The 26,032-nt window shown below is 37.0% G+C and overlaps 1 protein-coding gene across 1 annotated transcript; it reads left to right on the top strand.

Annotated features, from left to right (window-relative positions):
• On the top strand, positions 1 to 26,032 carry SEPTIN14 (septin 14). The gene is made up of 9 exons (XM_040260255.1): positions 1 to 54; positions 10,600 to 10,720; positions 11,079 to 11,274; positions 14,811 to 14,997; positions 16,147 to 16,308; positions 20,372 to 20,468; positions 23,037 to 23,205; positions 24,554 to 24,686; positions 25,853 to 26,032. Exons 1-9 carry the CDS (start codon positions 1 to 3, stop codon positions 26,030 to 26,032), a joined length of 1,299 nt encoding a protein of 432 aa, XP_040116189.1.

Below are 26,032 nucleotides of genomic sequence, written 5' to 3'. Positions count from 1 at the left end.
ATGGCAGAAAAACCAGTATGTCCCTCCACACAAATACCCGATGATGAAGATACAGTTGAGTATATCTTTCAAGAGAACTGTTCGTTGTATACTTCAACAGGATTGTGTATTTTCAAAATATTGATTCAGTAAACTGATATAGACCTAGCCAATAAAGGTTTATCTTTATTATTTTAGGGCATGAATTAACTTTTATGCTGATTGGACTTAATCATTCCTCTGTCAGTGGACATTTAGGTTGCTTCCATGTCCTGGCTATTGTAAATAGTGCAATGAACATTGAGGTGTATATATCCTTTCAGATCATGTTTTTCTCTGGATATAGGCCCAGGAGTGGGGTTGCCGGGTCATATGGTGTTCGATTTCTAGTTTTTTAAGGAGCCTGCACACTGTTCTCCATAGTAGCCATACTGATGTACATTCCCACCAGCAGTATTGGAGGGTTCCCTTCTCTCCACACCCTCTCCAGCATTTATCGTTTGTGGATTTTTTGATGATAGTCATTCTGGCTGGCATGAGGTGATATCTCATTGTATTTTTGATTTGCATTTCTCTAATAATTGGCGCTGTTGAACATCTTTTCGTGCGCCTCTTGGCCATCTGTATGTCTTCCTTGGAGAAATGTCTGTTTAGATCTGCCTGTTTTGGGATTGGGTTGTTTGTTTTGATTCTGTTAGACATCACAAGCTCTTTGTAAATTTTGGAGACTAATCCATTGTCAGTCACATCATTTGCAAATGTTTTCTTCCAATCTGTGAGTTGTCTTCCTGTTTTGTTTATTGTTTCCTTTGCTGTGCAAAAAGTCCTTGAGTTTAGGTAGGTCCCATTTTTTTTTTTTTTTGCTTTTATTTCCATTATTCTGGGAGAGCAATCAAAAAAGATATTGCTGTGATTTATGTAAGAGAATGTTCTGCCTATGTTTTCCTCTAGGAGTTTTACAGTGTTCAGTCTCACATGTAAAGTCTTTAATCCCTTTTGAGCTTACTTTTGTGTATGGTGTTAAAGAATGATAAAAATTCACTTTTTTACGTGTAGTTGTCCAGTTTTCCCAGCACCATTTATTGAAGAGACTGTCTTTCCTACATTGTGTAGTATTGCCTCTTTTGTCATAGATTGTGAAGCTGTGAAAGTCGCTGAGCTGTGTCCGACTCTTTGTGACCCAGGAATTCTCCAGGCTAGAATACTGAAGTGGGTGGCCTTTCCTTTCTCCAGGGGATCTTCCCAACCCAGGGATTTAATCCAGGTCTCCCGCATTGCAGGAGGATTCTTTATCAGCTGAGCCACAAAGAAAGCCCAAGAATATTGGAGTGGGTAGCCTATCCCTTCTCCAGAGGATCTTCCCAACCCAGGAGTAAAACCAGGGTCTCCTGCATTGCAGGTGGATTCTTAACCAACTGAGCTCTCATGGAAGCCTTGTCACAGATTAATTGACCATTAATCTATGACCAGGTGCATGGGTTTATTTCTGGGTTCTGATTGGAGTTAAATATCAATGATTGTTTAAATAATTGTTGTATATCTCTTGCATCTGCAGACTTTTAATGTATTTATTTAATTTATTTATTTGGCTGCACTGGGTCTTAGCTGCCGCAGGCAGGATCTTTAGTTGCAGCATGTGGGATCCAGTTCCCCAACCAGGGATTAAACCCAGGCCCCCTGCATTGGGAGCATGTAGTCTTAGATACTGGACCCCCAGGGAAGTCTTGCAGACATTTTTAGTAGTGCAAAAGACTATTCCAGTTTGTTTTTTTTTGGGGGGGACTCTTTTTTTAAATTTATTTTTCAGTTCAGTTCAATTCAGTTCAGTTCAGTTGCTCAGTTGTGTCCGACTCTTTGCAACCCCATGAATCACAGCACGCCAGGCCTCCCTATCCATCACCAACTCCTGGAATTCACTCAGACTCACGTCCATTGAGTCAGTGATGCCATCCAGCCCTCTCATCCTCTGTCGTCCCCTTCTCCTCCTGCCCCCAACCCCTCCCAGCATCAGAATCTTTTCCAATGAGTCAACTCTTCACATGAGGTGGTCAAAGTATTGGAGTTTCAGCTTCAGTATCAGTCCTTCCAATGAACACCCAGGGCTGATCTCCTTTAGGATGGACTGGCTGGATCTCCTTGCAGTCCAAGGGACTCTCAAGAGTCTTCTCCAACACCATAGTTCAAAAGCATCAATTCTTCGGTGCTCAGCTTTCTTCACAGTCCAACTCTCACATCCATACATGACCACAGGAAAAACCATAGCCTTGACTAGATGGACCTTTGCTGGCAAAGTAATATCTCTGCTTTTGAATATGCTATTTAGGTTGATCATAACTTTCCTTCCAAGGAGTAATCATCTTTTAATTTCGTGGCTGCAATCACCATCTGCAGTGATTCTGGAGCCCCCAAAAATAAAGTCTGCCACTGTTTCCACTGTCTCCCCATCTATTTGCCATGAAGTGATGGGACCAGATGCCATGATCTTCTGAATATTGAGCTTTAAGCCAATTTTTTCACTCTCTTCTTTCACTTTCATCAAGAGGCAGTGATTCTGGAACCCCCCAAAATAAAGTCTGACACTGTTTCCACTGTTTCCCCATCTATTTGCCATGAAGTGATGGAACCAGATGCCATGATCTTCTGAATGTTGAGCTTTAAGCCAATTTTTTTACTCTCTTCTTTCACTTTCATCAAGAAGCTTTTTAGTTCCTCTTCACTTTCTGCCATAAGGGTGGTGTCATCTGCATATCTGAGGTTATTGATATTTCTCCCAGCAATCTTGATTCCAGCTTGTGTTTCTTCCAGTCCAGCGTTTCTTATGATGTACTCTGCATATAAGTTAAATAAGCAGGGTGACAATATACAGCCTTGACGTACTCCTTTTCCTATTTGGAACCAGTTAGGTACTGATAATAAATAATTTTTAAATGAAGTTATTTTAGAAAATGGCATGGTGGCTGCTTTTTAATTACTTTACTGAGTGGGAAATTGAACCAAGTTCAGTTTTGAGATGAGCCTCTCTACTAGGGAAAACATAGTACCTCACATAAAATTTTGCACTAAAAGAGAGTAGCATGTCTGAATGAGTGAAAACTGGGTTTTAGAACTGTCTTTGGCGGGAGGCGAAGAGGACGACAGAGGATGAGATGGTTGGATGGCATCACCGACTCAATGGAGATGGGTTTGGATGGATTCCAGGAGTTGGTGATGGACAGGGAGGCCTGGTGTGCTGCAGTTCATGGGGTCGCAAAGAGTTGGACGCGACTGAGTGACTGAACTGAACTGAACTTGGTCAAAACATCTAATAGATCCATGAGTACTGAGCTACGTTAAGTAGTGGTTGCTTATGTGTGAATAATGGTTCTCTTGATGTTTTCCTCCAAACATGCATGTTTTCCCTAGATCTTAGTTTAAATCAAGCTATCATATTTTTTTACACTGTTGTCATCTTGGATTGAGGTATGGTGCACAGAGCTTCTCCATATGGTGTACCAGATTGGGGTGTTGGGTGCAGTGGTCTGATCCAGGAACTCTAATCCTCTGCATTTGGTCCCCTTAGGCAAGCAAAACTAGACTAAGCACAAAAGAAGAAGACATCTTATTTGATTACCTAGATTCCATCTTACTTTTCCTGGGGACCCTAGTGGGCTTTGCTGGTGTCAGAACTGACTATTGTCAGAGTCCTATCTCAGTGACTAAACCACTGGCTTATGCCCATTCCATTTTATCTTTGGCCTCTCTGATGCATTAAATCACAGTGAGTGCGCCTTTGTTAACATGTCATTAAAACAATAACATTTTAGAATAGGCGGATCCCCAAGGTCAATTAGTCAAACTTTAATCTGATATATAAATGTTTGCTGCGAACACTTTAACAAGTAACCTTTCAACCTTTTTTTGAACCCCTTACAATTGGCAACTTAGTTTATTCTCCCTTTTGAAATTAAAAATACCATTCTCACATTATTAAAAGAAAAATTGAAACAGTAGGAAAGAGAAAATTCTCTTCTCAATCTAGTTTTTTACAGGCAATAACTAGTCTAATCTTTGGACAAGTTTTTATGTCAGCACCTACAGATCAATCTTATTCTTTTTAACAGCTCTATTGTTGTACTGTTGTAAATACTTTTCTTCAATAACCAGTCCCCTATTGGTAGCTATAAGGTAATTTCTGGTTTTGTTTTTGTTTTCTGTTATTCTATACAACACTGCTTTGAATATGCTTCTACATACATTTTTATGTACATGATGAAATATTTTCCTAGAAATAAAATTGTTGCGTCAGATAGTATATGCCATTTAAATTGATAGTAATTATCAAAACGCTCTATAAAGTTATGTTTACACTCCAGCCACCAACATATGAAGATGCCTGGTATTTCTCTCTTAAATTGGAATTCAAGGCTTAAGTAGATCCATTTAATTTTTGCATAACTTTAATTATGAGAAAATCTTTCTCATATATTGTATAAAATTAGTCCTTTGGAATTTGTCCCCTTTTGCCATTCCCTTGAATGCCACAAAATCATGTAATCCTTTTTCCACAAGACAGTCTTCATGTGTTTTCAGATCTGTCCCTCTAAAATGCTTCTTTTGCTCACCTTCAAATGTTCAGTTTATTACATAGTTTTTTAGAAATTGAGGTATCATTGACATATACTATTGGATTAGTTTTGAGTGTGCAACATAATGATTTGATGTTGTATATGTTATATACGTTAGTCGCTCAGTCGTGTCTGACTCTTTGCAACCCCATGGACTGTAGCCCACTAGGCTGTGGGATTCTCCAGGCAAGAATACTGGAGTGGATTGCCGTTCCCTTCTCCAGAGGATCTTCCTGACCCAGGGATTGAACCCTGATCTTCATTGCAGGCAGATTCTTAACCCTTTGAGCTACAGGGAGTCCTTATTGCAGGACAGCTACCATAATAGGTTAGTTAGCATCCATTACCATATGCTGTTCCATCTCTTCTCTTCTCACATAATGTTTTAAATTCTGTTATTCGCCTAGTTAGTCTCCTTTGGATTCCTGTCTTCATTTTCCTCTCTGTCCTCTCTTTTCCCTTTTCTTCCTCTCATTCTCCCTTCCTCTTTTCCTTCTTTCTTCTCGCCCCTTTCCTTCCAGGCTGTTTACAATGAGCACCAACAACGCACCAGAAACTATGCAAAATGTGAGATGATGTACAGTGTTCTAGTGCCCGTCCTAGATGATGAATTTCCAAGGAAAGCTCCGGCAGAGATAAGTTCACTGCCCATCCTTTATCTGGATACACTGGCCACCCTAGGTTTTTTTTCTCTACAGTTATATTACGATGTTAAATTTTTACCGTTATAATCATCTGAGTTTCTTGCTTCTTCTTCCTCTTTATGCTTTTATCATACTTCACTTGCCATTAAGCCATGGATTGTAAATGCAACATGATGTGTTTAATTCTTTTGGATTTTTCCATAGTTTTCTCATCTGTCACAATATTTTTATAGTTGACACTATATTGATTCTTTTTTCTGTCTTCCTGTCTGGTCATTCTTCGTCTTCTTTTTAAGCTTCTCTTTTCACCTTCTGAGAGTGGGCATTTTCCCATGTCTCATTCTTGTTCTTTTTTATCTTTCTTCAAGCCTCCACTGTGCTCAAATATATATAATCGCCTTCAAGGTATTTCTATACTTTCTTTAGGATTAAAATTTCAAAATTCAAACTTATTTTGTTCTCACACAAAAATGTACTAACTTCGCTTTCTGATTTTCCTATTACTGGTCATAGGATCGGAGAAGGCAATGGCAACCCACTCCAGTACTCTTATTGGTCAAGTTCTTTTGATTTTTTTTTCCCCCAGAAAGCCTCTTCATTTTCTATATTTTTCATTCACACTAGTAATTTTATTACCATTCACTTTAGAAAAATGTATTTATTTCTGGCTGCACTGCTGTCTTCATTACTACACGTGGGCCTTCTCTAGCTGCGGGGAGCTGGGGCTGCTCTCCAGCTGTGGTGCTTGGACTTCTCATAGTGGTGGTTTCTCTTGTTGAGAAGCACAGGCTCTAGGCACAAGGGCTTCGGTAATTACAGCACACAGGCTCAGTAGTTTAAAAGCATAAAGAGGAAGAAATAGTTTAAAAGCATAAAGAGGAAGAAGCAAGTGGCATACAGGCTTAGCTGCCCTGAGGCATGCCAGATATTCCTTGACCAGGGATCGATTCTGTGTCCCTTGCATTGGTGGGTGGATTCTTAATCACCAGACCACAAGGGAAGCCCTACCACTCACTTTTATAAGGGAAGCTCTTCCCAACTCATGGCTCTAGTTTCCTCTCCAGTCCGCTTTGCATGCGAGTGCCTCATTCATCTTTTTGAAACGTTTCTTCCTTCTGTTATTCTCTGACTCAAATCTCCAGCCACTGCCCATTACTAATTCGATAAAATCCATATTCCTTAGCCTCATATCCAAAAACTCCCTATTGTTAGGGCCCTTTTTGTTTTTTAAGTCTTCCAGTTTAAGTCTTTTCCTTTAGGTAGGCAAGTTCTTTACAACACAAGGGCAAATATTACATTGTTCATTTGCCATATTTCTCTCTTGCTCATAATATCTACTTCCTCCATACAAATCTTATCCTATTTTCAAGAGCCAATCTGTCAACTTTTAAAATTATTTTTAACTACTCCACGTTAACAGTCATCTATGCTTCTTCCAATTCCTATATTTTAAAATTGACTTTTCTAAAATTTTGGTACCTAGTGTGATATTAATAAATATTTTAATTTTTTATGCATGGCTTTTATTCTCCTTGAAATTATCTGCTCTTCATAAATAAAACTCTCTGACTTATAGAACATTAGAGTGTGAAAGAATTTTAAGCTCACCTGATCAAATGTTCTCATTGTATAGAAGAGAAAACAGGCATCGGTGACTGTCCCAAAGGCTCACAATAACTAATGACTTTTCTTATTCAGCTACCTTTCCCCATATGACTGGGGGAAAAGCTCGTTGATTACAGGGTAAACATCAGGGCTTCTCAGAGCTTGTAGAGTCCTTTGTAATTTACAGACTTTGCACGCAGTATCCCATTTTCTAGATGTAGTCTGTATGTCCTTGCTATCATGAGAGATTAAAATAATGTATGGTTAGCATTTCAGTTTCACTTGAATGCATATGAAATAATCCTTTTCATGGTAGGTTAAACCTTATATTTTCATATACTTACCATATGTATACCTTATATACCTTCTTAATTTGCTTTACTGTGGATGATACAAAGGTGAAATCAGGAAAGAGATTTGCATGATCATAAATGCCAAATTAGTAGAACCTGAAGTATTGAAGTTTTATATATAAATTATATCAGAATTTTATAAAAATATATGTTATAAAAAAGAACTTTCAGCCTAACAGAAGACATTTTGTTAAGTAATTATGATGATTCAGAACTTTGCTTGTTCTATTCGTTCTGTGAGTAAACCCTCAGTGCTAATAAGGCCAAGGTTTCTGTCTTTTCCTGATAAGAAGATGGGCTATATTTTGTTCTATGGACATTTTGATCTGGTACCTCCCTGAGTTGCAGTTTTTAAAATGAGTGAAGCCTATCACAAGGGAGTCTAGGACAGAGAAGACAATAGAGCATCCAAATCTGTTATTGTTTCATATCACCTTCAGATTTTCTGGGTCAGAATGTTCTCTTTGAATAGAGAACTCAGAATTTGCCACATATATTAAATCCCACTAAGAGCACAAATAGTAACAAATTAAAATTTTTTCTTATTTGATTGTATTTTCAGTTTAGTATTAATCAATATGCTCTCTTTAAATATAAAAATCCCTATGGAATTTTTATTAATTAATCCTTGGTTGATGCCTCGATTCCTGATTGGACCCAAATAGGACCCTGGTAGGGTCCTCTCCATACCCTTCATTGTTCATTTAGCATCCCATGGACGGAGGAGCCTGGTAGGCTGCAGTCCATGGGGTCGCTAAGAGTCAAACACGACTGAGCGACTTCACTTTCACTTTTCACTTTTCTGCATTGGAGAAGGAAATGGCATCCCACTCCAGTGTTCTTGCCTGGAGAATCCTAGGGACGGGGGAGCCTGGTGGGCTGCCGTCTATGGGGTCACACAGAGTCGGACATGACTGAAGCAACTTAGCAGCAGCAATTCAACTAAAGCTGAGCGCTGAAGTATTGTTGCTTTTGAACTGTGGTGTTGGAGAAGACTCTTGAGAGTCCCTTAGACTGCAAGGAGATCCAACCAGTCCATCCTAAAGGAAATCAGTCCTAAATATTCATTGAAAGGACTGATGCTGAAGCTGAAACTCCAATATTTTGGCTACTGATGTGAAGAACCGACTCATTGGAAAAGACCCTGGTGTTGGGAAAGATTGAAAGCAGGAGGAGAAGGGGACACCAGAGGATGAGATGGTTGGATGGCATCACTGATGCAATGAACATGAGTTTGAGTAGGCTCTGGGAGTTGGTTTTGGACAGGGAAAGCCTAGTATGCTGCAGTCCATGGGGTCACAAAGAGTCAGACATGGCTGAACGACTGAACTGAACTGAATTGAATTCAGCTAACAACTTTTGTGTATCATCATCTTTTGTGTATCTAAAATTACCTAGTGGGAATTCCCTGGTGGTCCAGTAGTTAAGAATCCACACTTCCAATGCAAGGGGTATGGGTCCAATCCCTGGTCAGGAAACGAGATCCCACATGCCAAGTGATGTGGCCAAAAATAAAATAAAATAGCCCATCACTTAATCCATTATACCCATCTTTTTCTGTAGATTCTTAAACATGTTCATCATAGTTATAGTGTTTATCTGCCAATTCCTCATTGTGTGGGTGTTTCTATTGATTGTGTTTGTCCTTGGCTGTGAGAGAGATTCTTTTCTGCTTCTTCATATCTAGTAATTTTGATTATACATTGTAGAAAGTCTAAATTCTATTATTATATTTCTCTAAAGAGTAGTGAATTTGTTTTAGCAGTTAGATTACTAGCAAGTCATTTGGACCCTGTTGAGTCACAGTATTCTTTGTAAAGGTGGATTTACCTTTGTTGTACCCTTCGACTTGGGAGTAACTCTTTAACTTAGAACATAATCCTTGATCCTATAGCAAGTCCTTTTACAAATTTAAATTAAAAGTTCAAAGTGTTTATCTAAAGTGTTGATCAGACTTGTCTAACTGGAAAGAAGCTTAAACTCCAAACTCTGTCCCCTTGTGTCTTCCCAGTACCACTGCTAAGATACCAGCTCAGCGTTTTTAGAATGCCTCTTCCTCTCTCAGTTTCTACTGGGCTCTTTACAGTCACGCCTGCACGTATGGAGTGAGGTTCAGCCAAGTGTTCTAAAGTCTGCAAATTTGGGTCTCCCCATGCTGTGGCTTGCTCTTCCAAGATTTCTTTCTCTGTATCCTGGTATTTTGGCAGCCCCAAATTCTAACCTTAGATTTCCCAGCTGAAGATTGTTGCTCTCTGCTTGAGCTCTACGTTTCAAGTTTCTCATTTACTGGGGAGTTGCTTCATGGGAGTACGTGGATAAATCCAGTTTCACCTATTATGCTAACTTGTTTCCACAATTTGATTTATTCTTGTTTCTGCCTCCTTTTCTTTCTGTTCCAGTGCCTTCAAACAGTTATTCTCGTTGTTAATGCAAGGAAAGCTAAAATGCTGTTAAGTTACTCTGCTATCACCAAAAGTTAGGCATGTACACACAATTTTATATTTTGCTCTTTAAAGAGTTTCATGTATTTTTCAATTTATTAAAGCATTTTTATAAATATCTGTAATGACTGAAGAATGCTCCAGTGTGTATGTGAATAAATATATTATCATTTACTTGGATATTCTATTACAAGGAGTCATATATTTAGATGTTAGAGAACTACAGCAAACACTTTTCTGCATAAAGCATTTGTGAAAATTTCTAGTTGTTTGGGAGAGAGATTTCCAGGGCTGAGACTAGTATAGATTAATAAGCTTTCTTTGAATTATTTTCCACTTTTAAAAATAATCAATTGGTAAATTTATGTATAATAAATTATAATAAATACATTATTAATGGATTTCTGGGTTTCTAGGTTTGTGTTACTAGCAATGGATTCCTTTAACAACTTGATACAACACAAGTTCTCAGAGGCATATCACAAATATGAAGTCAAAGTTTTTAGTTACTTTTTTAAAAATTCAAATAAAGTTTTATTTCCTTGCACGTATTAACATATACTGGATCTCCTGAATATATTACCAAACTGAAATAGAATGAAACAACGTTGTTTTCTTTTTTCCACAAAAATAATTTATTATTGTAGAATAACATACTGGGCTTTCTTGTGGTATGTCTTTAATTTCCTACTTTTAAACTTAGAAACATAGTCTATTTGTGTGTGAACAGAGATAGTCATTATTTATAAAAATAATGACAAAAATCTATATTTCTGGTTGTGATCTCTCTTCTTATAAATTTACTTCATTTGTGTCTTGTCTGAAGTATGATAATCAAAAGATATTTAATCATTTGAATGATCATATGAAATGATATCATTTCTCAAATAACCATTTCATTTCTTTGACATATTAATATAGTCATTGTCAAGGATATCTTCTATCTAATCAAAATATTGTCTTTTTCTTTAAGCAAAAAGAAGATAATGTACGTTGCTTAAATATGCTTGGCCATTTTGGTTTCGATTGTTTGGCTCATCAGCTGGTGGACAGATCTGTTCAACAAGGATTCGTTTTTAATATTCTTTGTGTGGGTAAGTGCCAAACCCCTCCCATGAATTATTTCTTAAATGTTCATTTCAACTTATTTTAAGTGGCATAACACTGGTGCTGTTTCTTTAAGACCATGTCTTTGTGTTTGTATTGGTTTGCATCTTCTTAGCCGTGTTAGTTCGAAATTTTTTCTCTAAGTGTTTCAGTGCTCTTCAAAATCTGATACACCTTTGTGTATTTTATCTTTCCATATTATGTTAATGATGGATGGAGTCAGAAGTATCATATATATTCCAGGGATATTCTAGTCTTTGAAGTATTTGGGACCATTCTAGGGAGGGGACAGGGTGTCACTTCGCAGATATCTTATGCCCCTATGATGTATCTGTTTCCATACAGGGGAAACTGGAATTGGAAAATCAACCTTGATTGGCACACTGTTCAATACTAATTTGAAAGACAAAAAATCTTCACATTTTTACTCAAGTGTTGGACTTAAAATTCAGACATATGAACTCCAGGAAAACAATGTTCAGTTGAAATTAACTGTTGTGAAAACAGTGGGCTATGGTGATCAAATAAACAAAGAAGCCAGGTGGGTGTTTTCTTATTTTAATTTTAAAAGTTATTGTAATTTCAAGGAATTTGCTTTTTTTCTCCATATATTAAAAAGTAATGTTCTTCTAGAATATATCTAAAATTGAATCACTTTGCTGTATAGCAGAAATTAGAACAACACTATAAATCAACTATGCTTCAATTAAAACATAATAAAGTGGGTTTATTGTAGATGGCATGTAGTTGGATTTTTTTTTTTTAATCCATTCAGCCACTCTTTGTCTTTTGATTGGGGAGTTTACTCCTTTCAAATGGGCTTCCCTGGTAGCTCAGCTGTTAAAAAATCTGCCTACAATACAGGAGACCTCGGTTTGATTCCTGGGTTGGGAAGATCCCCTGGAGAAGGGAAAGGCAACTCACGTCAGTATTCCGGCCTGGAGATTTCAGGGTCTCAAAGAGTCAGATGCGACTTTCACTTTTCATTCTTTTCAAATAATTATATATAGTATATACTCTGTAGTATATAATAATACATATGAGTAATTATTCACAAGGAATGACTTACTATTATTATTTTGCTATATGTTTTCTGTCTATCTTATAGTTCCCTTGTTCCTCATTTCCTCTTTTTGTTTCTTTGTATTTTGTTGATTTTTGTAGTGATGTGTTTTCTTCCTTTCTCTTTTTCTTTTATGTATCTTTTATAGGTACTTTCTTTGTGGTTATCATGAGGTTTATATAAACATTTTATAACAGTTTATTTAAGCTTATAACAACTTCAATCACTTGCACAATTTTACAGTTTTACGTGTTCTTCACTCTTGATATCAAACTTCATATTTTTATGTTATTCATCCATTAAAAGATTTTTTTATACTTTTTTCTTTTTACTTCTATGTTACAGGTAAAAGTGATTAACATACCTTTTTCATTATAGTGTTACAATATTCCCTATTTGTCTATATTTACCTTTATCGACCTCTACCATTGAGTTTTATACTCCTGTGTTACTATAACGAGCCCTCTTGTTTCAACTTGAATAACTCTCTTTAGCGTTTCTTTTCAGGTAGATCTAGTGGCATTTCTTTTAAGGCAAATTTCGTGGTGATGAACTTCCTCAGTGTTTATTTGTCTGGGAAGTATTTTTTTTCTTTCATTTCTAGAAGGCAGTTGGTAGGTTTTTTTTTATTTTTATAACTTTGACTATATTATCTCATTCTTTTCTAGCCTGCAAATTTTATGCTGAGAAATTGGCTCATGGTCTTATGGGGGCTCCCTTATATGTGAGGAGTTGCTTTTCTGTTGCTGCGTGCAAAATTTACTTTTTGTCCTTGACTTTTTAAAAAGAAATTTTATTGGAGTGTAGCTGTTTTACAATGATGCATTTGTGTCTATTGTGCAGCAAAGTGAATCAGCCATACACAACCACGTGCTGTGCGCCCATTTGTTCAGTCATGTCTGACTCTTTCCGACCCATGGACTGCAGCCCACCAGGTTCCTCTGTTCTTGGAATTTTCCAGGCAAGAATACTGGAGTGGGTTGCCATTTCCTACTCCAACGCATACATACACCCCCTCTTTTTTGGATTTCCTTCCTATTTAGGTCACCACAGAGCACTGAGTAGGGTTCCCTGTGCTAGACAGTAGATTCTCATTAGTTATCCATTTTGTACATAGTAGTGTATAAATGTCTATCTCAATCTCCCAGTTCATCCCACCCCTCCATTTCCTCCCTTGGTGTCCATATATTTGTTCTCTACATCTGTGTCTCTATTTCTGATTTGCAAATAAATTCATCTGTACCATTTTTCTAGATTCCAAATATATGTGTTAATATACAATATTTGTGTTAATATACGATATACAAAATATACAGTATTTTCTCTTCCTGACTTACTTCACTGTATGACAGTCTCTAGGTCCATCCACACCTCTGCAAATGGCGCAATTCGTTTCTTTTTATGGCTGAGTAATGTTCCATTATATATATATATGCCACATCTTTACCCATACCTCTGTTGATGAGCATTTATGTTGCTTCCATGTCTTGGCTATTGTTTACAATGCTGCAGTGAACACTGGGATGCATGTATCTTTTGGAATTATGGTTTTCTCTGGGTATATGCCCAGGAGTGGGATTGTTGGGTCATATGGTAGTTCTATTTTTAGATTTTTAAAGCAACCTCCGTACTTCTCCATACTGGCTGTATCAATTTACATTCCCTCCAACGATGTAAGAGGATTCCCTTTCCTCCACACCCTATCCAGAATTCATTGCTTGTAGATTTTTTAATGATGGCTGTTCTGACCAGTGTAAGGTAATACCTCATTGATTTGCATTTCTCTAATAATTAATGATACTGAGCATCTTTTCACGTGTTTTTGGTCATCTGTATGTATTCTTTGGAGAAATGTTTACTTAGTTCTTCTACCCATTTTTTGATTGGGTTGTTTGTTGTTTTGATATTGAGCTACATGAGCTGTTTGCATATTTTGGAGATTGATCCCTTGTCAGTTGCTTCATTTGCAAATATTTTCTCCCATTCTGAGAGTTGTCTTTTTTTTGTCTTGTTTATGGTTTCCTTGGCTGTGCAAAAGTTTTTAAGTTTAATTAGGTCCTCTTTGTTTATTTTTGTGTTTATTTTCATTACTTGAGTTGGTGGGCCTAAAAAGATCTTGCTGCAATTTCTGTCAAAGAGTGTTCTGCCTATGTTTTCCTCTGAGAGTTTTATGGTGCCTGACTTACACTTAAGAATGCATTGAGCTGTATACCCACCACCTCAGCTGGGACCTTGAACAGTTGTATCACCTCCAAAAATTATCTTGTGCTTTAGTCAATTTATTCTTGTGCTGATACCATGCTGTATTAATTAGTTTAGCTTCACAGTAAGTCCTAATATAGGAAGAATATATCTTCTTCATTTTTTTTTCCAGTATGTCTTGAGCATTCTTGGTTCTTTGCACTTATATATATGTATACATACAAAAAACTTGGATTCTAATTGGGACTGCATTGAACTGAGAGAGCATTTTGCCTTTTCTGTAAACAGTGGGTCCTTACAAAAATTATTCATTTTTGACTGTGCAGTATCTTCCTTGCTGCTCATGGGCTTTCACTAGTTGTGACAAGTGGGGGTTACTCTTCCTTGTGGGTCACAGGCTTCTTGTGGTGGTGGCTTCTCTTGTGGTGGAGCATGGGCTCTAGGCATGTGGGCTCAGTAGTCACAGCACTCAGACTCGATAGTTGCAGAACCCTGGCCCTAGAGTGTGGGCTCACCTGTGCGCAAGGTTAGCTGACCCTCAGCGTGTGGAATCTTCCTTGATCAGGAATCTAACCCGTGTCTCCCGCATTGGTAAGCAGATTCTTCACCACTGTGCCACCAGTCAAGTCCAATAATGGGCCTTCTTATTGGTTTATAATTGTTATCGTTGTAAGGACATGTTATGCACATTTTAATTGCTGGGGCAAGCTAGTGAGTGTACATATTCACTATATAGTAAATGATAAAATCACAGACATCAGATGATATTAATCTGTTATGTTAAATGTTTGAATAATCTTTTTTTTTTCCAGCTACCAGCCAATTGTTGACTACCTAGATGCTCAATTTGAGTCCTATCTTCAAGAAGAATTGAAAATTAAACGTTCTTTAGGTGACTACCATGATTCCCGCGTCCATGTGTGCCTTTACTTCATTGCACCTACAGGACATTCTCTGAAGTCTCTTGATATATTAACCATGAAGAACATTGACAGCAAGGTGCGTTTGGTAAATCCATCAGCCTATCAAGATTTGATACTTATTTTGAAACAATACAAATCTTGAACTTCCCTAGTGGTCCAGTAGTTAAGAATCCATCTGTGGGTGCAGAGGACATGAGTTCAATATCTAGTCCGGGAAGATCCCATATGCCATGGGGCAACTAAGCCCGTCTGCCACAACTACTGAACCTAAGAAACAGTGCAAATCTTGAAAGCATTTGCACACAAGAACTTGACTTCCCCAGTGGCTCAGATGGTAAAGAGTCTGCCTTCAGTGCAGAAGACCAGGTTTGATTCCTGGGTTGGGAAGATCCCCTGGAGAAGGAAATGACAACCCACTCCAGTATCCTTGCCTGGAAGATTCCATGGATGGAGGAGCCTAGCAGGCTACAGTCCATGGGGTCACAAAGAGTCAGATACAACTGAGTGACTTCACATATGTATCATTTTTTCTGTTAATCTTTAGAGCATTTGTGTTAGTTTTCTAGAGATACCATTACAAAATGTCATTTAGTGATTTAACAATAGAAAGTGATTTAAACAACAGACATTTATTTTCTTACAGTTCCAGAAAGTGTCACCAAGTTTTGTTTTTTCTGAAACCTCTCAGTTCAGGAAGTAGATGGCCACTTTCTCACTGTCACCTCACATGATCTTTTTTTTGTACACACATGTGATGTCTCTGTGTGTCCAAGTTTCCCGTTTTTATGAGGACACTGGTGGAACTGGGTTAACGTTATTTTAATGGCCTTAGATGATGCAAATGAATGATAAGTAGAAGGAAAATTTGATCTGTTCTACAATGTTGATGAAAAGTCTCTTCTGACATTTTAATACTCAATTGAATATGAAATCAAATTGATCATACTTCATTTTGCTACTTACATTTTACCAAACCCAGATGCATTGAAAGTGTAAGAAAATTTGAGAAGAGAAAAAACTGAGCCTTCTAAACCTGATTTCTGATTAAAGTTTAATCTTCAAAAATACTGATGATTTTGGAAAGCAATTTTATGAAGAAGTCATGAAGCTAGGGGTTATTTGGTTACAAAAACGTGTTGTCAGATATTGTGAGGTTTTCACTGTAAAAATAACATTTAATAATTAATTCTCAATGGTGAGTTTTTCTTTTCTTCTTTCTTAATAGGTGAACATTATACCAGTGATTGCCAAAGCAGATGCAATTTCTAAAAGTGATTTACAGACATTTAAGTGTGAGATAATGAATGAATTGATTCGTAATGGCATCCAGATATATCAGTTCCAAACAGATGATGAAACTAGCACTCACATGAACTCCTCGATGAATGTAAGCTTCTAACTATTGAATCTCAATTCTATTTGAGGGGGGGAATGAAAATATAATTTATAAGTAACCTTATTAGCAATACAGAAAAAATTGGAAAACATCCTGATGGTGGGAAAGATTGAGGGCAAGAGGAGAAGGGGGCGACAGAGGATGAGATGATTGGATGGCATCACTGACTCAGTGGACATGAGTTTGAGCAAACTCCAGGAGATAGTGAAGGCAAAGAGTTGGACATGACTTAGCAGCTGAACAACAATGTTAGTGCTATAGTGTCACTTTTATCTGACAAAGAGACCATAAATAAGGTATATTTCCCCAAAATCCAGTGTGGGAAAATGTTTCTTTTTCTTGATTTTGAAAAATATTTGCTGAGAATCAATTATTTTAAGAAGCATTTTATTCTTTAAAAAATCATTTTAGAAAGATATAGTTCACATACCATATGACTCACCCATGAAAGTATACAATTTAATGATTTTTAGTCTGTTCACAATGTGTGCAACCACCTCCACAACCAAACTGAGAACATTTTTATTATAAATAGAAATAGAAATATTATCTCAAAAAGAAACCCCATACTCTTTAGCTTTTCTCCCCTACTGCCTGTCAGCCTTCCTCTCCACCAGCCCTAGGAAACCACTAATCAACATCTTTCTCTTCAGATTCTTCTGTTCTGGATATCATATGAATGGAATTATATAGTGTTTGGTCTTTTCATGCTTTAATTGGCTATTAGTATGTCTTCTCAGGGGAAAAATCTACTCAGATCCTTTGTGCATTTTTAAATGAGCTCTTTTTTTTTTAAATTGAGTTGTTAGAGCTCTTTATGTATTCTAGATACCAGTTGTTTATGAGATATATGATTTGCAATTATTTCCCCCTAATCTATTAGTCATTTTTTCATTTTATTTCTGGTGTCCTTTGAAACATGAGCTTTTAAAAAATATTGATGAAGTCCAATGTATTTATTTTAGTTGTTATTTGTGCTTTTGATGTCATATCTAAGACTGTTTTGTCAAATCCAAGGTAATAAAGATTTTCTTATGTTTCCTTCTTAGAGGTTTTAAAATTGTGGTAAAATATACCTTGAATGAAGTTTACCATATTAAACTTTTAATTTTTTAATTTTTAAAATTTTTAAAATGTTTTTGATATGGACCATTTAAAAAGTCTTTACTGAATTTGTTACGGTTTTATGAAGTCATTACTGAATTTGTTACGGTTCTGTTTTATGTTTTGTTTTTTTTTTTGGCTAAGAGGCATGTGGGTTCTTAGCTCCCTGACCTGGGGTTAAACTTGCAACCCCTGCATTCGAAGGCAAAGTCTTAACCACTGGAATGCCAGGGAAGTCCCCAACCTAAATCTTTCAAAGTTCACAGTTGAGTGGCATTATCTGTTCATAGTGTAGCTGCTATCATTGCCACCAGCTATATCCACAGAACTTTTTTCATCTTGAAAAACTGAGGCTCTGCCATAAATAATAATTCCCTGTCATTCCTTCCATCAACTTTATGAATTTGACTACTCAAAGTACTTCTAGTAGATAGAATTATATAATATTTGTCCTTTCCTACCTGTACAAATAATTCTTTGAGTCTCTACTTTCAGTTCCCTTGGGCCAGTTCTTGTCTGTGCCAAGAAGTGGAGTTGCTGGCTTGTATGATAATTGTAGGTTTAATTTCTTGAGGAACTGCCATACTTTTTTCCGTAATGGCTTCACTTATTTTTGCATTCCCACAAAAAGTGCACAAGGTTTCCAGTTTATCCACATTCATACCAACACTTGTTATTTTCTATTCTTTTTTAAACGATAGCTTATCTTTTTTTTTTTTTTTTTTAAACGATAGCTTATCTTAATGGATATGAGTTGCTATTGCACTGTGGTGTGTGTGTGTGTGTGTAGAGTCATCTTTATTATAGTTCATGAGTACTGACATGGATTTCTTTATTAAGACATCTAAATTGTTATGGGCAGCTGCTTTCCACTTTTACCTGAGAATGGTAAAGAAGCCAATATTAGTGTCATTACATCAAGTTTTCACCTGATAGGAAACCTGAACAGGTCTCTTGGGTCTTCTAGGTCACTGTTATACTGTCCCCAGACCTCCCCGCACCCAAGCGTCTCTGGAATTCCCTATACATTTCAAAAGGCACTTGGGCAAGAAAACACTATTACTCTGCTCGTTTTTAAGGTGCAGTTCCTGGGTTAAATATTGTGCATATACATCTCCAAATTGCCCAGGCTTATCTTCCAAATAATGCATTACTCATTTTACTAATCTCCCTGCCAAACAAAGGACCCCAAAGCATTGTGTCAATCTCAAAGAAGTCAGGTGAGGCTCTTCTCTCCTCAAATCAAGTTATTTGAAATCCCAAATGAAATGCTAGTGCCAAAGTGCAAAACAGTAGCCTTTCCTGAAAAGCTGCATTGTGATTTTTAGAAAAAATTTATTTCTATATTTCTCTGTTGGCCGTGCTGGATCTTCGCGCTGCAGCACATGAGCTCTAGGTTCTTTAGTAGCTGTGGCACAAGGGGCTTTGTTGCTCTGTGGCATGTGGGATCTTCCTTGACCAGGAGTCAACCCTATCCCTTGCATTGGCAGGAAGATTCTTTACCACTGGACCACCAGGGAAGACCTGCCCTTTTCAAAAAATGGGTTGTTTGTTTGATACTGAGTTGTATGAGCTGTTCATATATTTTAGGTATTAACTGCTAATTAGATATGTCGTTTCCAAACATTTTCTTCCGTTCCGTAGGCTGGCTTTTCATTTTTTGACAGTTTCTTTTACTGTGCAAAAGGGTTTGAGTTAAATTAGGTCCCATTTGTTTCGTTTTGCTTTTGTATCCTTTGCCTGAGAAGAAAGATCTAAAAAATATTGGGACCACTTATGTCAGTGTTCTGCCTAGAGTTTTCTTTTAGGAGTTTCATGGTTTCTGGTCTTAGATTTAGGTCTTTAACTCATTTTGTATTGATCTTTGTATATCTTATGAGAAACATTCAAATTTCATTCCTTTACATATTAACTGGGTAGTTATCCCAGCACCACTTATTAAAGAGAGACTGTCTTTTCCCATCGTATATTTTCCCCTCTTTTGTCATAGATTAATTGGCCATGTGTGTGTAATTTTATTTCTGGGTTCTCTGTTCTGTTCCACTGATCTGTGTGTCTCTTTGTGCTAGTACCATACTATTTTGATACTGTAGTTTTATAGTATAGTCTGAAGTTAAAAAGTGTGATACTTAACCGTTTTATTCTTTTTTCCTCAAGATTGATTTGGCTATCTGAGCTCTTTTGCAATGCCATACAATTTTATTATGTATTATGTAACAATTCCATTAGTTTTGTGGAAAATGTCATGTGTATTTTGATAAGGATTACATTAAATCTGTAGATTACTCTGAATAGTATGAACATTTTAACATTATTAATTCTTCCAATCCATGAACATGGTATTTTTTTCACTAATTTGTGTCATCTTCATATCCTTCATCAGTGTCTGATATTTTTCAGAATATTGGTCTTTCATCTTGTCTTTTAAGCCAATTTCTAGGTATTTTATTCATTTTGATGCAATTTTAAATGGATTGTTTTCTTGATTTCTCTTTTTGGTAGTTCGTTATTAGTAAACAGAAAAGCAACATGTAGAAATTTGTGTGTTAACCTTCATTATTCAACTTTATTGAATTCATTTTTCATTTTTAGTGATTTTTGGTAGAGACTTAAAGTTTTCTGTATATAGTATTATATCATCTGCAAATACTGACAGTTTTACTTTTTCCCTTCCAACTTGGATACCTTTTATTTATTTTTGTTGTCTGACTGCTGTGGCTTAGACTTCTAATATTATGTTAAATAGAAGTGAGATCTCACACAAATGCTTGCAGAAATTAATCTGCGCGTATTTAATGCTAAGTCATAAAATCTGAGGCAGGATAAATCACTTGTTTGAATAAACTTATTATGTATTCTTGTCTCTGTTATTTCCATAACAGAAATAAGAGTAACAGAGTAAGTCATATTGGTATAAGAAAATATGATGAAATTCATTTTTACTTTCTAGAGCCTCTTACCTTTTGCTGTAGTAGGAAGTACGGATGAAGTGAAAGTTGGAAAAAAGACAGTCAGAAGACGTCAGTACCCCTGGGGAATTTTACAAGGTAAGTATAACAAACCTCCATGAGAAGGCTTGCTCTGGAGTGATTATGCTTAAATACATATAATTATAAAATTATGTAAAATATAACTATAAATATATAAAACAAAATATTTTAACTTGAATCAATATTGGTAACTCTCATTAAACAGCAAATTAACAGTTACTGATAAGGAGCACAGATTCTGTTTCATTTGAGATAGTGATTATTTTGACTATAATTTATTCTCATGGGGATTTTAAATTCAGAAACTGAGCAGAACCTTCTCATTTACCTCAGTCTGCCATATGCAGATTATCTCTGTGGTGCTAAACCATCATATTCAGAATGCTGAAAAGTTCTTTGAACAAAAGAACTTTGAACAATGTGGAAGCATAAATATTGGTACTTGAAACATGTTATAAAAGTTCATTGCTACCCAATTTATAAGGCACTTTTAAGTGGTTACTAGTAAAAGGGATGGTAAACTATTTCAAAAATAAAGTAATATAATTTATTTTTGGATAAATTATACCTAGACATTTATATTCGGAGAAGGCAATGGCACCCCACTCCAGTACTCTTGCCTGGAAAATCTCATGGACGGAGGAGCCTGGAAGGCTGCAGTCCATGGGGTCGCTGAGGGTCGGACATGACTGAGCGACTTCACTTTCACTTTTCACTTTCACTTTTCACTTTCATGCATTGGAGAAGGAAATGGCAACCCACTCCAGTGTTCTTGCCCGGAGAATCCCAGGGACAGGGGAGCCTGGTGGGCTGCCGTCTGTGGGGTCGCACAGAGTCGGATATGACTGAAGTGACTTAGCAGCAGTAGCAGACATTTATATTAGTTATCTAGCATCATGATAAATTAGAATATTGTCATAACAGTCATTTATTGTTTGATTCATATACTTATACTAATTATTGAGGACTGGATTATCTCTATCTGTAGAGATAATGTTCCAAATGTTATTTACAATTAATGTATTATAAAATTTTCAATTTATTAAATGTACGTAAAGACAACATATTTTAATGAATATTATATTTGGTTATAATATCATACCCAATATCCAAAATATTGTGATCAGTCTTTTGGATATGACAAGCACAGGAGAGAGCCATGTGAATTTATTGAGTGATTTTGAAAAGTGACTAATTCATTCTCATACATATGGTATACAAATATGATTTAATAACTACATCATGTACAATTGTTAAGGCCTTTACGTTAGCAGGATTTAATTAAATTACTTAGTTTAGTGAAATTATCTTCTTTAAAAGAAGATCATTTATAGTTTATTTATAGATCAGGAAATTTGCTTTAAGTTTGTTAACCAGAGACTAAATAGGAAACAGTGAAATAATATGTTACATTATATTAGTATATAGCATCAGTTCATCAGTTCTTTTGAAAAATACTAAATTATTAAAGAAAACTTATGCTATATAAGGAGAAGGCAATGGCAACCCACTCCAGTACTCTTACCTGGAAAATCCCATGGACGGAGGATTCTGGTGGGCTGCAGTCCATGGGGTCCCTAGGAGTCGGACACGACTGAGCGACTGCACTTTCACTTTTCACTTTCACTTTTCACTTTCATGCATTGGAGAAGGAAGTGGCAACCCACTCCAGTGTTCTTGCCTGGAGAATCCCAGGGACAGGGGAGCCTGGTGGGCTGCCGTCTATGGGGTTGCACAGAGTTGGACACAACTGAAGTGACTTAGCAGCAGCATGCTATATAAGTTTCAAAACCACAAAATTAAAAGACTCTTGCTCCTTGGAAGAAAAGCTATGACCAACCTAGACAGCATATTAAAAAGCATAGATATCACTTTGCTGACAAAAGTCCATATAGTCAAAGCTATGTATACATTCCATACATTCCATTAGTCATGTATGGATGTGAGAGTTGGGCCATAAAGAAGACTGAGTGCCAAAGAATTGATGCTTTTAAATTGTGGTGTTGGAGAGGACTCTCGAGAGTTCCTTGGACTACAAGGAGATCAAATCAGTTAATTCTAAAGGAAATCAGTCCTGAATATTCATTGGAAGGACTAATGCTGAAGCTGAAGCTCCAATATTTTGGCTACGTGATGAGAAGAGCCAACTCATTGAGAAGAGTCTTTTCCTCATTGGAAAAGACCCTGATGTTGGGAAAGATTGAAAGCAGGAGGACAGGGAACAACAGAGGATGAGATGGTTGTATGGCATCACCAATTCAATGGACATGAGTCTGAGCAAGTTCCGGGAGACGGTGAAGGACAGAGAGGCCTGGTATGCTGCAATCCATGGGGTCCCAAAGAGTCAGATACAACTGAGCGACTGAACTGAACTGATGCTGTATGCTAATATAATGTAACATATTATTTCACTGTTTCCTATTTAGTCTCTGGCTAATAAATTTAAAGCAAATTTCCTGGTCTATAAGTAAACTATACCTATAATTGACATGTACCATATAAGCATAGTTACATGGTTAAAAGATTTATAGCTATTATTCAGAATGCTCTAAGCTCATTCAAGAATACTTATTGAGTGATAAGGATTGATAATAAGCTTTGTGGCTTTATTATTTTTCTGCCTAGTGGAAAATGAAAACCACTGTGACTTTGTTAAGCTCCGGGATATCCTTCTTTGTACAAATATGGAAGACTTGAAAGAACAGACTCACACTTGGCACTATGAACGTTACAGGCGCAACAGACTTCACATAATGGGATTTACTGATATGGGTCCAAATAACCAGCCAGTTAGGTGAGTGGAGATTTCTCTTGAACAAGATGATAGGTGACTTGGAAATCCCCTACAACCGTGAGATGTGATTATTTTGGAATGAGAATAGCTCTGCTTCTCATGTTCTGGGCCAACTGAATCTTGTGGGTTTTCATTGTCTTCAGACCTCAATGGAGGGTTAGTAGGAGCAACATAATGCAAGGGCTTATTTATATGCCTCCAATATGTACGTGTCCCTGGAGGAGGGCATGGCAACCCACTTCATATTCTTGCCTGGAGAGTCCCATGGATGGACACGACTGAGCTATTAAGCACACACAATATGTACTTGTGCTGAAACCCTCCATGTCAATCCCAAAGAGAGAAGTTTTTATAGGCAAAATTTGGGAGGGAGGGCTGTAGGGTGTGTACCCTCCCCTTATTGGTTGGTGGTGAGGTAACAAGATGGTGTTCAATCATCAGCCGTCTGGTTACAGCCAGTCTGGGGTCCATATGCTTGTGCTCAGCCTGAAGTTATCATCCTCCATGTGGGTAGGAGCCTTGGTTCCTGTAGAACTCAGAGATCTGTTCCTGTGTCTTGGCTGTTGTGAATAGTGCTGCTATGAGCACAGGGGTCCAGGTATCTTTTTAAATTATAGTTTTGTTCTGGCATATGCCCAAGAATGGGATTGGTGGATCATATAGCAACACTATTTTCAGTTTTTAGGGGGAATGTCTATACTGTTTTCCACAGTGGCTCTTCCACTTTACATTTCCACCAGCAGTGAAGTTTTGGTTTGTTTTTTTTCTCACACCCTCTCCAGCATTTGTTATTTGTAGATTTTTTCATAATGGCCTTTCTGACTGATGTGAGGTGGCACCCCATTATAGTTTTGATTTGCATTTCTCTAATAATTAGAAATGAAAGTGAAAGTGAAGTCGCTCAGTCGTGTTCGACTCTTTGCGACCCCATGGACTGTAACCTATCAGGCTCCTCTGTCCATGGGATTTTCCAGGCAATAGCTCTGGAGTGGATTGCCATTTCCTTCTCCAGAGGATCTTCCCGACTCAGGGATCGAGCCCAGGTCTCCCGCATTGTAGACAGACGCTTTACCGTCTGAGCCACCAAATGCTGAGCATCTTTTCATGTGTGTAATGGCTATCTGTATATCTTTTTTGGAGAAATGTTTATTTAGGTCTTCTGCTTGTATTTCATTCGGGTTGTTTGGTATTTTGTTTTCAAGTTATAGGAGTTGTTTATATTGGGTTGGCCAAAAAGTTCATTTGGGTTTTTCCATACAATGTTACATATTATTGATATACAATATATATTTTTATATGTTTATTTATATTAACATTTTAATATAAGAGCACACACATTTCTTTTTAGTTTTCAAGAGATCTATGAAGCCAAAAGGCAGGAGCTCTTGGAGCAATGTCAGAGGGAAGAAGAAGAGTTGAAACAGAAGTTTATGAAGCGAGTAGAGGAGAAAGAAACAGCATTTAAAGAAGCTGAAAAAGAGGCAAGTCCTGCTAGTTTGATATAATCCATATTCAAGTTTAGGTGTCCTATTAAATTGGGGGTTTTCATCTCAAGAGTTTAGATGATTTTGTTGAAGGATACTTTCTATTCTTCAAAAAGTAGCTATTTGCCATGTAAGTTTTGGATGCAGCCTTTAAAAAAATGATTGCCTGTAATCTGATTTTTCCTAGAGCATTTGGACAATAAGCTTTTTTGAATTTTTTTAAACTGAAGTATAAATTGACTTACAATATTACATCAGTTTTGGGTATACAACATTGAGTCAATATTTTTATATATTAAATACCATCTGTCGAGGAGGAGGGCATGGCATCCCACTCAACATTCCTGCCTGGAGAATCCCATGGACAGAGGAGCCTGGCGGGCCACAGTCCAGAGGGTCACACAGAATCAGACACGACTGAAGCAACAGCATGCATGCATGCACCATTTGTCAGCAGAGAAAGTTATTACAATACTATTCACTGTATTCTGTATGCCGCACATTACATCCCCATGACTTATCATTCTATAACTGGAAGTTTGTATCCTTTAATCTTCTTCACCTATTTCATTCATCCCTCTCCTCTGGCAACCACCAGTTTGTTCTCTGTATCTGTGAGTGTGTTTCTGTTTCATTATATTTATTCATTTGAATTGTTTTCTTTAGATTCTCTGTATAAGTGAAATCATATGGTATTTATCCTTCTCTTTCTTATCTATTATCTACCTCTGACTTATTTTACTTAGCACAATACCCTCCAGGTCCTTTCATGTTGTCTCAAAAGGCAAGGTCTCTCTCTCTCTCTTTTTTTTTTTAAACGGGTAATGTTCCATTGTATGTATGTATATGCATACATATAGCATATTTAAGTAAAAAGTTTTCTCAGTGATTTTGCTATCATTTATAAATACCATAGTCTCACATCCCCAGCCTTTCCAATCATTCTTCTCACCCTTGTATGTAGACGCTCATTTGTCCTCAGGTCTGAAAATGTATTTATGAGCGATATGACTCCAGCAGAGATACTTTTTGAGACTACTATTAAGATCAAGTGCTATTCTAATGATTAGGGTAGGTTTGATAATCAGAAGGAAAAGAAACATGTTCCTGGGGATGTGCCCCCATAGGGTGCTTTAAGTCACAACTGCAGGTTTGTTTTACAGCTACAGGACAAGTTTGAACATCTTAAGAAGATGCAACAAGAGGAGACAACGAGACTTGAAGAGGAGAGGAGACAACTGGAAGAAGAAATTCTAGCATTCCATAAAATGAAGGCCTCCTCTGGAACCTTGCAGAGTCAGGTGTGTACCAGTATAAAGAAGGACAAAGAGCGTAAGAAATAA

Source organism: Oryx dammah, unplaced genomic scaffold (genome assembly GCF_014754425.2).
Source record: "Oryx dammah isolate SB20612 unplaced genomic scaffold, SCBI_Odam_1.1 HiC_scaffold_2, whole genome shotgun sequence".
Lineage (NCBI taxonomy): Eukaryota > Metazoa > Chordata > Mammalia > Artiodactyla > Bovidae > Oryx > Oryx dammah.
The sequence above is the reverse complement of the archived record's forward strand: the minus strand, read 5'-3'. Positions and strand labels throughout refer to the sequence as shown.

What these genes read in the sequence shown, in the direction of transcription:
- SEPTIN14 (XM_040260255.1), top strand. Translation starts at nt 1, where the DNA reads ATGGCAGAAAAACCAGTATGTCCCTCCACACAAATACCCGATGATGAA. An exon ending in TTTTAATATTCTTTGTGTGG is followed by an intron (nt 10,721 to 11,078) that starts GTAAGTGCCAAA and finishes GTTTCCATACAG; the next exon opens with GGGAAACTGGAATTGGAAAA. An exon ending in TGAAGAACATTGACAGCAAG is followed by an intron (nt 14,998 to 16,146) that starts GTGCGTTTGGTA and finishes CTTTCTTAATAG; the next exon opens with GTGAACATTATACCAGTGAT.